This window comes from Taudactylus pleione, unplaced genomic scaffold (assembly GCF_031769625.1).
Source record: "Taudactylus pleione unplaced genomic scaffold, aTauple2 ptg000734l, whole genome shotgun sequence".
Lineage (NCBI taxonomy): Eukaryota > Metazoa > Chordata > Amphibia > Anura > Myobatrachidae > Taudactylus > Taudactylus pleione.
Window position 1 is genome coordinate 557,321 of NW_028285136.1, and position 16,256 is coordinate 573,576.

Genomic DNA, 16,256 nt, shown 5'->3' on the forward strand with positions numbered 1-16,256 from the left:
TTTTTGTGGTACTTATTAAATCCATTTGACTGAGCCCATTTAGGGGGCACTGCTAACCTTGGGGCAATAGAGGGTGATTACAGGACCAGGCACTCATTGTAAAACTCAAAACCTGTTTGCAGTCTGCCTCCGCCCTTACTTGCCCCTCATCCAATCAGATCTCAGCTTGCAGGATAAAAAACACCATAGGATAACACAGAATTAAGCAAATCAAACAAAAACATTCAAACAAAACAGTGTGAAACAAAGAATTGGGAAAGCAGTATTCCCCCAAATGGATCCTGACAGACAGATTTAACAGCAGGTACCAAAAAACAATCTCTCTTTCACCCACTTGGGGGGACATTGCTAGACTTTAGGACCTAGGACCTTACAAAGCTGTCCTTAGAGGAAAGTGCACACAAAACATTCTTCTCAAAACGGTCATGGTTGGATTAAAATTAATCTGGAAAAATATGGACAAAAGACCAGGTTGCAGTAGACCAGCATAATTGTGCTACTACAAGCATTAGCCCATCGGGTAGAGTGGATCTAAACACCAGGAGCCAGAGCCTTTACTAAGATTTAGGTCTGTTTCCATGCTGGCCATCTTTTTTTGTGTGCGTCATAAAGAACCAGGAGACTATCCATGTTACACAAGGAAGCAATCTATCTAAACAGATCCGCAATGCTCGGACCACGTCCAGGAGGTAGAGACATTCTCCACTGCTTGATGATAGATCTTGTCCAAGAGAAGGGAAGGTAGCATCTTGGTTCAAATGGACTTCTGGTACCACTCTGGGCTGGAATGAAAGGTTAGTGCATAGTACAGTACTGTCCCATGAAAGGCCAGATATTGTAACAAACAAGAAATGGCAATCAAACTTGACAAACTTCTGGTGGAGACAATAGACAGTACAAAAAAAAGAAAAAAAAACAACACCTTCCGGTCATTGTATTCAAGAGGCCTGAATCGCGGATTCTTTACATGCAGAAAAGTTAGGCCCCCATGGATCAACTGGTGAAACATTGGGAGGTTGATTGTGGAGAACCCCCTTAAGAAGGATAGACAGGTCCAAAATGTGGAGTTTAAGGAAGCTTGAATCCAAATTAAAGGATGAGGTGTGAAACCCTCCGCTGTCACACCAAACTATGACGATCTTCTACATCCTATGGTAAGTTTTTGAGTCCAATTTTCAAGGCCCTGATCATGATCTACATGACCTTCTCAGTCTGAAAGATCGCGGCCACATCAGCCACGCCATTAAAGCCAGTGTTGGTGGTAAAAAGGACCCTAGAAGGCATTGTCAGAGAGACAGCTTCAAAAAGGTGTCAATGCTAACATTTTAGAATGTCAGCATACCCTACTATTCTTGAGCAGGCTGATAATTACTATACGTACTAGGTCACCCTCTTTCTTTGCCTCCTTGAGTATGTGAGACAGCATTAGGGACAGAAAGTAAAAAAAAAATACACCAGTCAGTACCTCCTTGCGATCATCATAGCACCCACTAGGAATGCTTTCAGATTCCTGTTTCTTAGGCAAACCTGTGCAACCTAGTGATTTAGCCAAGAGCCTATAGTGTTTACCTCCGGCTAATCTTTACCTTTCCACAATAGGTTGAAGACCTCTGGGTAGAGAGACCGCTCCCTGTCATGAAAATCAGCTTCCCAGTTGTCCACCCTTGAGAAGAATACTTGGCTGTTTCCTTCTACACCAAAGGGCTCCAGTATTCCCCTTGGTAGTTTATGTGTGCCAACATCATGGTGTTACTCGCAGATAGCAAATAAGCCTCCAGCAATAAAAACTTTCTGGTTAATTCTTTTCTCAGGGAAACGGACACAAGGAGGCTCCTGGATTACTATTGAAATGCTGCACCAAGCAGCAGCAAAACGGTGCCCACTCCTATCGGTACAACAATAAAGAATAAGCTGCGAATGGATGAGTGTTGTAGAGGGGAGGAGGCAGATTGCAAACAAGTTCTGAGTTTTACAATGAGCGCCTACAGACCACAGGGTTAGCAAGGTAGAAGAGAAACCTAAAAGAGGCCGTTTATAACCAAATGGGATGTGAGAGAGGGTCGATTTAAATCTTATAAGGTCAATCACTTTTGACATATTCAAGGCAATTTACAAAACAATTGTGACTGCAGAACTACTGTAACAAAGCCCAGCCTATAATAGAAACAGTACTGTAAGATAATGTCATTACCTTTATAGTATAGAGTGTATAGGGGTGAGATCCTGTCCCACTGTGCTCACGGGCAGTGATAGTACCCGTGATGCGGAGGTTCTCAATAAGCACTGGTCCATCTGGGCTGCTGAGGGGCACAAAACTGAAAGGATGAATAGGGACTGTTGGTGAAGATGTGATGATGGAGGACGCATCAATTGGACTCAACCCTTCTTTGTCATTTGGTGGAGTGGTTGTAAATTCTGGAGCAAGTTCTGTAGACTCGATGAGAATCTCTGGACGGGAATGCATTCCGCCATGAAGAGATATACACCCATCTTCAGACAAAGTACCCACACTTTCATCCTGTATGGGGACAATGGGGCTCTCAGCTGGTGTCAAGGAATCCAAGCAGCAGTCAGATAGGAGGTCTTCAGACAAGTTCATCAGTGGAGGGTCCAATTCCCGGCCCAGATCAGACAGAGGAGATTCCAGCTCAGATTCCTCACAGAGAAAGAAAGGGCTGGTGGGCTTTGGTGGCTGCAAATAATGCACTGAGAAAATGTCCAACTTATCCTTGCAAGACCCTAATTCATCGATACCATCCAGTGTGTCTCTAGCTCTCACCTCACTATCATTCTCTACGTCGATGTTATCGATCACCTCGTAGCTGGAGGTGTTAGATGGTAGGGGTGAAGGCAGGACAAGCTGAGGATTTGGATCTTGTCCTAACCCCAAAGGAAGAGATTTTGGAACTGCTGGTGGAACAGGGGTGTCATATTTCACTTCTTCTACTTTCATTGGGGTCTTGGAAAACACATTGGTCAAGACTATGTTGATCCAATCAGGTTCAGACATACGTCCAACCAGGGGTAAAACAACATTGCATGCGATAAGCTCCACGACTAAATGTCTCCCAGTGCGAGTTTCCAAATGCGGTTTTGGGACTAGCTCAGTCAACAACATTTCCACCAAAAAACGTGCATGGTTCACTTCTTCTGCTGAGCTTGTCAAAGCCTGATGAGCAGGACTAAGCTCTTGGTAAGCCTCCCACAATAGTAATTCTCTCTCAGACTGGTTGTGAATGCCTTCAACACGCGCTTTAGCCCACTTGTAGCACTGAAGATGACAACCGGCCAAAATGAGTAATTGCCGTGTCAACTCTTGCCGATCAGCAGAGCTCAATCTTTTCTTGAGTTCCATGGCCAAAACCCACATCACTTCTCTGACCTCATCCTCGAACGTAGTTTCATGGCTCAACCTGCGATACCAGGAGGAGACAAAGTCCTGGATGATCTTTTGTATAGTGAGTCCAATTTCTTTGTCTAGCTGCCTCTCTACGTCTGCAGGCTGGTTGTTTACTTCTAGGGAGACAAACCTCTCGAGGTGAATAGGTGTCGCACTAACAAGTATAAATTGTGGCCCCAGCCAGGCTCCCAATGCAGCCATGAATCCAGAGAAGAGTAGAAGCAGCCAGATATTCACCAAGAGATGGGCCAGAATAAGCCATGTAAGTATTACTCCAACACCTAGGAATTTCCATCTCTTGTCTTTTGAGCGTGTTGCGTCACACTTTATACCCTCCATGGTGCCACCTGGAATGAGAATAAACACCAAAGACAGATGATATCAACAAATGCGCCAGATCAAGCTTAGGCATCCCATGATATGGGAAAAACACAAAATATAATTTATAAGCTCAAAGAAAAAGTTGAATGAGTTAAAATATGACATAATACTAGAACTGTATATTTCAGCTTTAGCAAGGCAAAAATGTGCCCTCCTCAGTGCTCAGCACACCTGCCCATATCACTCTCATGTCTACTTTTAGTACCCACAGGGACCCCAATATTCCTCTACATCCACGGTATCACCCCTGACCTCAGCTCGGCATTCAAAGCTCCCAACATATTTATATTGCATTTGTCCCCCTGGAGCCACCAATCTTCACTTAACATTAGTTCTCCCACAGAATGCTAATATTTACCATACAGAACAATACTACAGCCCTCTCAGAGAGTCGCCACCAACATCTCCTCGCTGGACAACAACCTAGATCCAGTGTGACATCAACCTACAGGACATTGAGGAGTTACACACACGACCGGGAGATAAACTTCCCATAACGCTCACCTGTCTCTCCTGCGTGTCTCTCCTGCACATTTCCCATAACTGTCACCTGTCTTTCCTGCGTGTCTCTGCACATTTCCCATAACGCTCACCTGTCTCTCCTGCGTGTCTCTGCACATTTCACATAACGCTCACCTGTCTCTCCTGCGTATCTCTACACATTTCCCATAACGCTCACCTGTCTCTCCTGCGTGTCTCTCCTGCACATTTCCCATAACTGTCACCTGTCTTTCCTGTGTCTCTCTGCACATTTCCCATAATGCTCACCTGTCTCTCCTGCGTGTCTCTGCACATTTCCCATAACTGTCACCTGTCTCTCCTGCGTGTCTCTGCACATTTCCCATAACTGTCACCTGTCTCTCCTGCGTGTCTCTGCACATTTCCCATAACTGTCACCTGTCTCTCCTGCGTGTCTCTGCACATTTCCCATAACGTTCACCTGTCTCTCCTGCGTGTCTCTGCACATTTCCTATGACTGTCACCTGTCTCTCCTGCGTGTCTCTGTACATTTCCTATAACTGTCACCTGTCTCTCCTGCGTGTCTCTGTACATTTCCCATAACTGTCACCTGTCTCTCCTGCGTGTCTCTGCACATTTCCTATAACTGTCACCTGTCTCTCCTGCGTGTCTCTGTACATTTCCCATAACTGTCACCTGTCTCTCCTGCGTGTCTCTGCACATTTCCCATAACGCTCACCTGTCTCTCCTGCGTGTCTCTGCACATTTCACATAACGCTCACCTGTCTCTCCTGCGTATCTCTACACATTTCCCATAACGCTCACCTGTCTCTCCTGCGTGTCTCTGCACATTTCACATAAACGTCACCTGTCTCTCCTGCGTGTCTCTGCACATTTCCCATAACTGTCACCTGTCTCTCCTGCGTGTCTCTGCACATTTCCCATAACTGTCACCTGTCTCTCCTGCGTGTCTCTGCCCATTTCCCATAACTGTCACCTGTCTCTCCTGCGTGTCTCTGCAATTTCCCATAACACTCACCTGTCTCTCCTGCGTGTCTCTGCACATTTCCCATAACCATCACCTGTCTCTCCTGCGTATCTCTGCACATTTCCCATAACGCTCACCTGTCTCTCCAGCGTGTCTCTGCCCATTTCCCATAACCGTCACCTGTCTCTCCTGCGTGTCTCTGTACATTTCCCATAACGGTCACCTGTCTCTCCTGCGTGTCTCTGCACATTTCCCATAACCATCACCTGTCTCTCCTGCGTGTCTCTGCTCATTTCCCATAACGCTCACCTGTCTCTCCTGCGTGTCTCTGTAATTTCCCATAACTGTCACCTGTCTCTCCTGCGTGTCTCTGCAATTTCCCATAACTGTCACCTGTCTCTCCTGCGTATCTCTGCACATTTCCCATAACACTCACCTGTCTCTCCTGCGTGTCTCTGCAATTTCCCATAACTGTCACCTGTCTCTCCTGCGTGTCTCTGCCCATTTCCCATAACGCTCTCCTGCGTGTCTCTGCACATTTCCCATAACGCTCATCTGTCTCTCCTGCGTGTCTCAGCACATTTCCCATAACCGTCACCTGTCTCTCCTGCGTGTCTCTGCACATTTCCCATAACTGTCACCTGTCTCTCCTGCGTGTCTCTGCACATTTCCCATAACGCTCACCTGTCTCTCCTGCGTGTCTCTGCACATTTCCCATAACTGTCACCTGTCTCTCCTGCGTGTCTCTGCACATTTCCCATAACTGTCACCTGTCTCTCATGCGTGTCTCTGCACATTTCCCATAACGTTCACCTGTCTCTCCTGCGTGTCTCTGCACATTTCACATAACGCTCACCTGTCTCTCCTGCGTGTCTCTGCACATTTCCCATAACTGTCACCTGTCTCTCCTGCGTGTCTCTGCACATTTCCCATAACGCTCCCCTGTCTCTCCTGCGTGTCTCTGCACATTTCCAATAACGCTCACCTGTCTCTCCTGCGTGTCTCTGCACATTTCCCGTAACAGTCACCTGTCTCTCCTGCGTCTCTGCCCATTTCCCATAACTGTCACCTGTCTCTCCTGCGTGTCTCTGCACATTTCCCATAACGCTCACCTGTCTCTCCTGCGTGTCTCTGCACATTTCACATAACGCTCACCTGTCTCTCCTGCGTATCTCTACACATTTCCCATAACGCTCACCTGTCTCTCCTGCGTGTCTCTGCACATTTCCCATAATGCTCACCTGTCTCTCCTGCGTGTCTCTGCACATTTCCCATAACTGTCACCTGTCTCTCCTGCGTATCTCTGCACATTTCCCATAACTGTCACCTGTCTCTCCTGCGTGTCTCTGCACATTTCCCATAACTGTCACCTGTCTCTCCTGCGTGTCTCTGCACATTTCCCATAACGTTCACCTGTCTCTCCTGCGTGTCTCTGCACATTTCCTATGACTGTCACCTGTCTCTCCTGCGTGTCTCTGTACATTTCCTATAACGGTCACCTGTCTCTCCTACGTGTCTCTGTACATTTCCCATAACTGTCACCTGTCTCTCCTGCGTGTCTCTGCACATTTCCTATAACTGTCACCTGTCTCTCCTGCGTGTCTCTGTACATTTCCCATAACTGTCACCTGTCTCTCCTGCGTGTCTCTGCACATTTCCCATAACGCTCACCTGTCTCTCCTGCGTGTCTCTGCACATTTCACATAACGCTCACCTGTCTCTCCTGCGTATCTCTACACATTTCCCATAACGCTCCCGTCTCTCCTGCGTGTCTCTGCACATTTCCCATAACTGTCACCTGTCTCTCCTGCGTATCTCTGCACATTTCCCATAACGCTCACCTGTCTCTCCTGCGTGTCTCTGCACATTTCCCATAACGCTCACCTGTCTCTCCTGCGTATCTCTGCACATTTCCCATAACGCTCACCTGTCTCTCCTGCGTGTCTCTGCACATTTCCCATAACTGTCACCTGTCTCTCCTGCGTGTCTCTGCACATTTCCCATAACTGTCACCTGTCTCTCCTGCGTATCTCTGCACATTTCCCATAACGCTCACCTGTCTCTCCTGCGTGTCTCTGCACATTTCCCATAACGTTCACCTGTCTCTCCTGCGTGTCTCTGCACATTTCCCATAACTGTCACCTGTCTCTCCTGCGTATCTCTGCACATTTCCCATAACGCTCACCTGTCTCTCCTGCGTGTCTCTGCACATTTCCCATAACGTTCACCTGTCTCTCCTGCGTGTCTCTGCACATTTCCCATAACGTTCACCTGTCTCTCCTGCGTGTCTCTGTACATTTCCTATAACTGTCACCTGTCTCTCCTGCGTGTCTCTGCACATTTCCTATAACTGTCACCTGTCTCTCCTGCGTGTCTCTGTACATTTCCCATAACGGTCACCTGTCTCTCCTGCGTGTCTCTGCACATTTCCCATAACGTTCACCTGTCTCTCCTGCGTGTCTCTGCCCATTTCCCATAACCATCACCTGTCTCTCCTGCGTGTCTCTGCACATTTCCCATAACCATCACCTGTCTCTCCTGCGTGTCTCTGCACATTTCACATAATGCTCACCTGTCTCTCCTGCGTGTCACTGCACATTTCACATAACGCTCACCTGTCTCTCCTGCGTGTCTCTGCCCATTTCCCATAACGCTCACCTGTCTCTCCTGCGTGTCTCTGCACATTTCCCATAACACTCACCTGTCTCTCCTGCGTGTCTCTGCACATTTCCCATAACGTTCACCTGTCTCTCCTGCGTGTCTCTGCCCATTTCACATAATGCTCACCTGTCTCTCCTGCGTGTCTCTGCACATTTCCCATAACTGTCAACTGTCTCTCCTGCGTGTCTCTGCACATTTCCCATAACGCTCACCTGTCTCTCCTGCGTGTCTCTGCACATTTCCCATAACCATCACCTGTCTCTCCTGCGTGTCTCTGCACATTTCCCATAATGTTCACCTGTCTCTCCTGCGTGTCTCTGCACATTTCCTATAACTGTCACCTGTCTCTCCTGCGTGTCTATGCCCATTTCCCATAACGCTCACCTGTCTCTCCTGCGTGTCTCTGCACATTTCCCATAACTGTCACCTGTCTCTCCTGCGTGTCTCTGCACATTTCCCATAACGCTCGCCTGTCTCTCCTGCGTGTCTCTGCACATTTCCCATAACGCTCACCTGTCTCTCCTGCATATCTCTGCACATTTCCCATAACCGTCACCTGTCTCTCCTGCGTGTCTCTGCACATTTCCCATAACCGTCACCTGTCTCTCCTGCGTGTCTCTGCACATTTCCCATAACGCTCACCTGTCTCTCCTGCATATCTCTGCAATTTCCCATAACTGTCACCTGTCTCTCCTGCGTGTCTCTGCACATTTCCCATAACTGTCACCTGTCTCTACTGTGTGTCTCTGCCCATTTCCCATAACCATCACCTGTCTCTCCTGCGTGTCTCTGCACATTTCCCATAATGTTCACCTGTCTCTCCTGCGTGTCTCTGCACATTTCCCATAACACTCACCTGTCTCTACTGCGTGTCTCTGCCCATTTCCCATAACACTCACCCGTCTCTCCTGCGTGTCTCTGCCCATTTCCCATAACTGTCACCTGTCTCTCCTGCGTGTCTCTGCCCATTTCCCATAACTGTCACCTGTCTCTCCTGCGTGTCTCTGCCCATTTCCCATAACTGTCACCTGTCTCTCCTGCGTCTCTACCCATTTCCCATAACGCTCACCTGTCTCTCCTGCGTGTCTCTGCCCATTTCCCATAACGCTCACCTGTCTCTCCTGCGTGTCTCTGCACATTTCCTATAACGTTCACCTGTCTCTCCTGCGTGTCTCTGCACATTTCCTATAACTGTCACCTGTCTCTCCTGCGTGTCTCTGCCCATTTCCCATAATGTTCACCTGTCTCTCCTGCGTGTCTCTGCCCATTTCCCATAATGTTCACCTGTCTCTCCTGCGTGTCTCTGCACATTTCCCATAACTGTCACCTGTCTCAACTGCGTGTCGCTGCACATTTCACATAACGCTCACCTGTCTCTCCTGCGTGTCTCTGTACATTTCCCATAATGTTCATCTGTCTCTCCTGCGTGTCTCTGCACATTTCCCATAACAGTCACCTGTCTCTCCTGCGTGTCTCTGCACATTTCCCATAACACTCACCTGTCTCTCCTGCGTGTCTCTGCACATTTCACATAACGCTCACCTGTCTCTCCTGCGTGTCTCTGCCCATTTCCCATAATGTTCACCTGTCTCTCCTGCGTGTCTCTGCCCATTTCCCATAATGTTCACCTGTCTCTCCTGCGTGTCTCTGCCCATTTCCCATAATGTTCACCTGTCTCTCCTGCGTGTCTCTGCACATTTCCCATAACTGTCACCTGTCTCAACTGCGTGTCGCTGCACATTTCCCATAACTGTCACCTGTCTCAACTGCGTGTCGCTGCACATTTCCCATAACTGTCACCTGTCTCTCCTGCGTGTCTCTGCCCATTTCCCATAATGTTCATCTGTCTCTCCTGCGTGTCTCTGCACATTTCCCATAACAGTCACCTGTCTCTCCTGCGTGTCTCTGCACATTTCCCATAACACTCACCTGTCTCTCCTGCGTGTCTCTGCACATTTCACATAACGCTCACCTGTCTCTCCTGCGTGTCTCTGCCCATTTCCTATAACTGTCACCTGTCTCTCCTGCGTGTCTCTGCCCATTTCCCATAACTGTCACCTGTCTCTCCTGCGTGTCTCTGCACATTTCCCATAACGCTCACCTGTCTCTCCTGCGTGTCTCTGCACATTTCCCATAACACTCACCTGTCTCTCCTGCGTGTCTCTGCACATTTCCCATAACCGTCACCTGTCTCTCCTGCGTGTCTCTGCACATTTCCCATAACCGTCACCTGTCTCTCCTGCGTGTCTCTGCACATTTCCCATAACCGTCACCTGTCTCTCCTGCGTGTCTCTGCACATTTCCCATAACGCTCACCTTTCTCTCCTGCGTGTCTCTACCCATTTCCCATAACGCTCACCTGTCTCTCCTGCGTGTCTCTGCCCATTTCCCATAACGCTCACCTGTCTCTCCTGCGTGTCTCTGCACATTTCGTATAACGTTCACCTGTCTCTCCTGCGTGTGTCTGCACATTTCCTATAACTGTCACCTGTCTCTCCTGCGTGTCTCTGCACATTTCCCATAACTGTCACCTGTCTCTCCTGCGTGTCTCTGTACATTTCCCATAACGTTCACCTGTCTCTCCTGCGTGTCTCTGCCCATTTCCCACAATGTTCACCTGTCTCTCCAGCGTGTCTCTGCCCATTTCCCATAATGTTCACCTGTCTCTCCTGCGTGTCTCTGCCCATTTCCCATAATGTTCACCTGTCTCTCCTGCGTGTCTCTGCACATTTCCCATAACTGTCACCTGTCTCAACTGCGTGTCGCTGCACATTTCCCATAACTGTCACCTGTCTCAACTGCGTGTCGCTGCACATTTCCCATAACTGTCACCTGTCTCTCCTGCGTGTCTCTGCCCATTTCCCATAATGTTCATCTGTCTCTCCTGCGTGTCTCTGCACATTTCCCATAACAGTCACCTGTCTCTCCTGCGTGTCTCTGCACATTTCCCATAACACTCACCTGTCTCTCCTGCGTGTCTCTGCACATTTCACATAACGCTCACCTGTCTCTCCTGCGTGTCTCTGCCCATTTCCTATAACTGTCACTTGTCTCTCCTGCGTGTCTCTGCCCATTTCCCATAACTGTCACCTGTCTCTCCTGCGTGTCTCTGCACATTTCCCATAACGCTCACCTGTCTCTCCTGCGTGTCTCTGCACATTTCCCATAACACTCACCTGTCTCTCCTGCGTGTCTCTGCACATTTCCCATAACCGTCACCTGTCTCTCCTGCGTGTCTCTGCACATTTCCCATAACCGTCACCTGTCTCTCCTGCGTGTCTCTGCACATTTCCCATAACCGTCACCTGTCTCTCCTGCGTGTCTCTGCACATTTCCCATAACGCTCACCTTTCTCTCCTGCGTGTCTCTACCCATTTCCCATAACGCTCACCTGTCTCTCCTGCGTGTCTCTGCCCATTTCCCATAACGCTCACCTGTCTCTCCTGCGTGTCTCTGCACATTTCGTATAACGTTCACCTGTCTCTCCTGCGTGTCTCTGCACATTTCCTATAACTGTCACCTGTCTCTCCTGCGTGTCTCTGCACATTTCCCATAACTGTCACCTGTCTCTCCTGCGTGTCTCTGTACATTTCCCATAACGTTCACCTGTCTCTCCTGCGTGTCTCTGCCCATTTCCCATAATGTTCACCTGTCTCTCCTGCGTGTCTCTGCCCATTTCCCATAATGTTCACCTGTCTCTCCTGCGTGTCTCTGCACATTTCCTATAACTGTCACCTGTCTCTCCTGCGTGTCTCTGTACATTTCCCATAACGTTCACCTGTCTCTCCTGCGTGTCTCTGCACATTTCCTATAACCGTCACCTGTCTCTCCTGCGTGTCTCTGCACATTTCCCATAACCGTCACCTGTCTCTCCTGCGTGTCTCTGCACATTTCCCATAACCGTCACCTGTCTCTCCTGCGTGTCTCTGCACATTTCCCATAACCGTCACCTGTCTCTCCTGCGTGTCTCTGCACATTTCCCATAACCGTCACCTGTCTCTCCTGCGTGTCTCTGCACATTTCCCATAACCGTCACCTGTCTCTCCTGCGTGTCTCTGCACATTTCCCATAACCGTCACCTGTCTCTCCTGCGTGTCTCTGCACATTTCCCATAACCGTCACCTGTCTCTCCTGCGTGTCTCTGCACATTTCCCATAACCGTCACCTGTCTCTCCTGCGTGTCTCTGCACATTTCCCATAACGCTCACCTTTCTCTCCTGCGTGTCTCTGCCCATTTCCCATAACGCTCACCTGTCTCTCCTGCGTGTCTCTGCACATTTCGTATAACGTTCACCTGTCTCTCCTGCGTGTCTCTGCACATTTCCTATAACTGTCACCTGTCTCTCCTGCGTGTCTCTGCACATTTCCCATAACTGTCACCTGTCTCTCCTGCGTGTCTCTGTACATTTCCCATAACGTTCACCTGTCTCTCCTGCGTGTCTCTGCCCATTTCCCATAATGTTCACCTGTCTCTCCTGCGTGTCTCTGCCCATTTCCCATAATGTTCACCTGTCTCTCCTGCGTGTCTCTGCACATTTCCTATAACTGTCACCTGTCTCTCCTGCGTGTCTCTGTACATTTCCCATAACGTTCACCTGTCTCTCCTGCGTGTCTCTGCACATTTCCTATAACCGTCACCTGTCTCTCCTGCGTGTCTCTGCACATTTCCCATAACCGTCACCTGTCTCTCCTGCGTGTCTCTGCACATTTCCCATAACCGTCACCTGTCTCTCCTGCGTGTCTCTGCACATTTCCTATAACTGTCACCTGTCTCTCCTGCGTGTCTCTGCACATTTCCTATAACCGTCACCTGTCTCTCCTGCGTGTCTCTGCACATTTCCCATAACGTTCACCTGTCTCTCCTGCGTGTCTCTGCACATTTCCCATAACCGTCACCTGTCTCTCCTGCGTGTCTCTGCACATTTCCCATAACCGTCACCTGTCTCTCCTGCGTGTCTCTGCACATTTCCCATAACCGTCACCTGTCTCTCCTGCGTATACAGAGGTCACATCACTGCACCCAGGTCTGCTTGGCGACAAAGGGAAACTTCAAGATGTCACATCTCTTATGGTCTATCACAGTCTTCCTGTGTGCAGCAGGTACTCTGAGTGGTGCGAGTACTCAGTCTCTTCATACTCTACCTATGCAAAAAAATTTAAATAAAAGTTCAGCTGACAAGCACTCTGCTGAGGTGTTAAAGCCAGTCTCTCTACAGCCCTGCTCTCTGGGTGGTCAGGCAGTCTCTCTACAGCCCTGCTCTCTGGGTGGTCAGGCAGTCTCTCTACAGCCAGTCTCTCTGAGTGGTCAGGCAGTCTCTCTACAGCCCTGCTCTCTGGGTGGTCAGGCAGTCTCTCTACAGCCAGTCTCTCTGAGTGGTCAGGCAGTCTCTCTACAGCCCTGCTCTCTGGGTGGTCAGGCAGTCTCTCTACAGCCAGTCTCTCTGAGTGGTCAGGCAATCTCTCTGCAGCTTGTCTCTCTGAGTGGTCATGCAGTCTCTCTTGGTGGTCAGGCAGTCTCTCTGCAGCTTGTCTCTCTGGGTGGGACAGGCAGTCTCTCTACAGCCAGTCCCTGGGAGGCACAGGCAGTCTCTCTGCAGTCAGTATCTCTGGGTGGCACGGGCAGTCTCTTTGCATTCAGCCTCTCTGCAGCCAGTCTCTCAGGGTGACAGAGGCTGTCTCTCTGGGTAGCACAGGCGGTCTCACGGTCTCACCCTGCAGTCAGTCTCTCTGGGTGGCACAGGCTGTCTCTTTGCACTCTCTGCAACCAGTCTCTCAGGGTGACAGCCCGCCTCTCTGGGTGTCACAGGCAGTCTTATTGCAGTCAGCCTCTCTACAGTCAGTCTCTCTGCAGCCAGTCTCTCAGGGTGACAGTCAGACTCTCTGGGTGGCACAAGCGGTCTCACCCTGCAGCCAGTCTCTGTGGGTGGCACAGGCAGTCTTATTGCAGTCAGTCTCTGTGGGTGGCACAGGCAGTCTTATTGCAGTCAGTCTCTCTGGGTGGCACAGGCAGTCTTATTGCAGTCAGTCTCTCTGGGTGGCACAGGCAGTCTTATTGCAGTCAGTCTCTGTGGGTGGCACAGGCAGTCTTATTGCAGTCAGTCTCTCTGGGTGGCACAGGCAGTCTTATTGCAGTCAGTCTCTCTGGGTGGCACAGGCAGTCTTATTGCAGTCAGTCTCTGTGGGTGGCACAGGCAGTCTTATTGCAGTCAGTCTCTCTGGGAGGCACAGGCAGTCTCTCTGCAGTCAGTATCTCTGGGTGGCACGGGCAGTCTCTTTGCATTCAGCCTCTCTGCAGCCAGTCTCTCAGGGTGACAGAGGCTGTCTCTCTGGGTAGCACAGGCGGTCTCACGGTCTCACCCTGCAGTCAGTCTCTCTGGGTGGCACAGGCTGTCTCTTTGCACTCTCTGCAGCCAGTCTCTCAGGGTGACAGCCCGCCTCTCTGGGTGTCACAGGCAGTCTTATTGCAGTCAGCCTCTCTACAGTCAGTCTCTCTGCAGCCAGTCTCTCAGGGTGACAGTCAGACTCTCTGGGTGGCACAAGCGGTCTCACCCTGCAGCCAGTCTCTGTGGGTGGCACAGGCAGTCTTATTGCAGTCAGTCTCTGTGGGTGGCACAGGCAGTCTTATTGCAGTCAGTCTCTCTGGGTGGCACAGGCAGTCTTATTGCAGTCAGTCTCTCTGGGTGGCACAGGCGGTCTCACTCTGTAGTTTTCCCCGGCTGTCACATCACCTACAGCCGCTGTCAGTGATAATCTCTGAGACCCGGCTGCTGATCTGGGATTCTAGGTGCAGCAGGTGATGCCTGATGCTGCTTCCGAGTCCGGGCTGTGTACAGAGAGTCTCAGGTCTCACACTGCCCACACTGCCATCTGGCGACCGGAGGACACACTACAGACGATAATTTATTATTATAATTATTATTAGTAGTAGTACTTTTGTTATATTGTAACATGAAATTCATGAATACTATTATGCAGGCCATACACGGGGCGATTTGAAAACATACAACACCTCGGTACGTTTTCAAATTCAGCCCGATGCATCGCATGCTGCTGTGAATGGTGCATCTTACAAGATGCTTCGGTTACCTATTTAACAGCATGACGGATCGCAGATCTTATGGTTTTTCCATAAGATCTACGATGCCGATGTACGACGGCGGGGACGCGCATCGCCGTCGTACAGCATGCCAAACCACACGCGATGTGCACGACTGATCGTTGCGATGGATCGAAATCGTGCGCATCACCTAAAAAATCTTACCGTGTATGGGCTTCCTTAAGGTGCATACACACGTAATGATTTTGTTAATGAACGAGTTTCGTTATCGATTTACGTTGTTTTTCATTTAAAAAAGTGAACCATTGTTTTAAGTGTAATGAACGATTTTTTGATAGATTTTTTTCAACGATGAGCGAAAAATGTTCCTTCCCTTAATGAAAATAGTTAAGTTGGACAGTCTGAAATGGACGATGAGCTACAAACTACAAACGGGAACCCGCTTGAACGATTATCGTTCACCGTTATAACTCAGAACCTGAACAAATTTTTGAACGCTTGAACGATAACAACGTCGCTATCGTTAAATCGTTCAAAAAATCGTTACGTGTGTATGCACCTTAAGTATGAGCGTTTCTCCCGAAAAGGGGCGTGACCTACACATAAAGGGGCGTGGTCTAGCGGCACGCCGCATTTTCATCACTGAGGGGCGTGCCCAGCATCTCCGAGATGATGGGCTGCCCCCGGGTCGGACCCGATCATGGTGAAACATCGCTTGCTTGCAGGATTGCAGACATTGTGCTAGCCGTGAGCCAATCACCGCTCGTGCGGGTGCTAATGCCTTACTGAGTGATTGCGGAATTTGCATACTTTCGCTGAGTGTGAACGCATCTAGCGAGTGGGTCTGAATCGGGCCCAATGTGTACAGATGTCCTAGTGGTTAGCATCACTGCCTCAAACACTGAGGCCATGAGTTCAATTCCAGATTATGGGCTATCTGTGTGGAGTTTGTATGTTCTCCCGGTGTTTGCATGGGTCCCTCCCACACTCCAAAAACATAATGCTAGGTTAGTGACAAATAATGAAGATGTGCTCTCAGCGCATACTCTAAACTGCAATACAGACTAGTAGCACAATTTATACAAATTTTTATATTTATGTTTGTAAATCATATATATATATATATATATATATATATATATCCAATATGTATGAATCTGTATAAATAAATAATGCAAAGGCTAATTATAAAAAAAAAATAATAATGCTAGGTTAATTGACTGTTGACAAAATCAATGAACCCTAGCAGTGGCGTCCCTCCCCGCTGTGACACCCGGTGCGAGGAGGGATGCCCCGCGCTTCGCCGGAAA

The 16,256-nt window shown here is 49.2% G+C and overlaps 1 protein-coding gene across 8 annotated transcripts in view; it reads right to left on the reverse strand.

The window, feature by feature from the left end:
- SNX19 (sorting nexin 19) overlaps nt 1-14,720 on the reverse strand; it is a 45,945-nt gene extending 31,225 nt beyond the window's left edge. Inside the window, exons 1-3 of one of the 8 annotated variants that reach the window (XM_088457029.1) lie at nt 14,618-14,720; nt 12,872-13,027; nt 2,192-3,747 (exon numbers count right to left, since the gene is read on the reverse strand). In XM_088457029.1, coding sequence (XP_088313155.1) covers nt 2,192-3,739 — 1,548 coding nt within the window. In that variant the 5' untranslated portion in view covers nt 3,740-3,747; nt 12,872-13,027; nt 14,618-14,720. The other 7 variants (XM_088457028.1, XM_088457027.1, XM_088457026.1 and 4 more) reach the window with 7 other exon arrangements.
- Nucleotides 14,721-16,256: the final 1,536 nt, after the last annotated feature.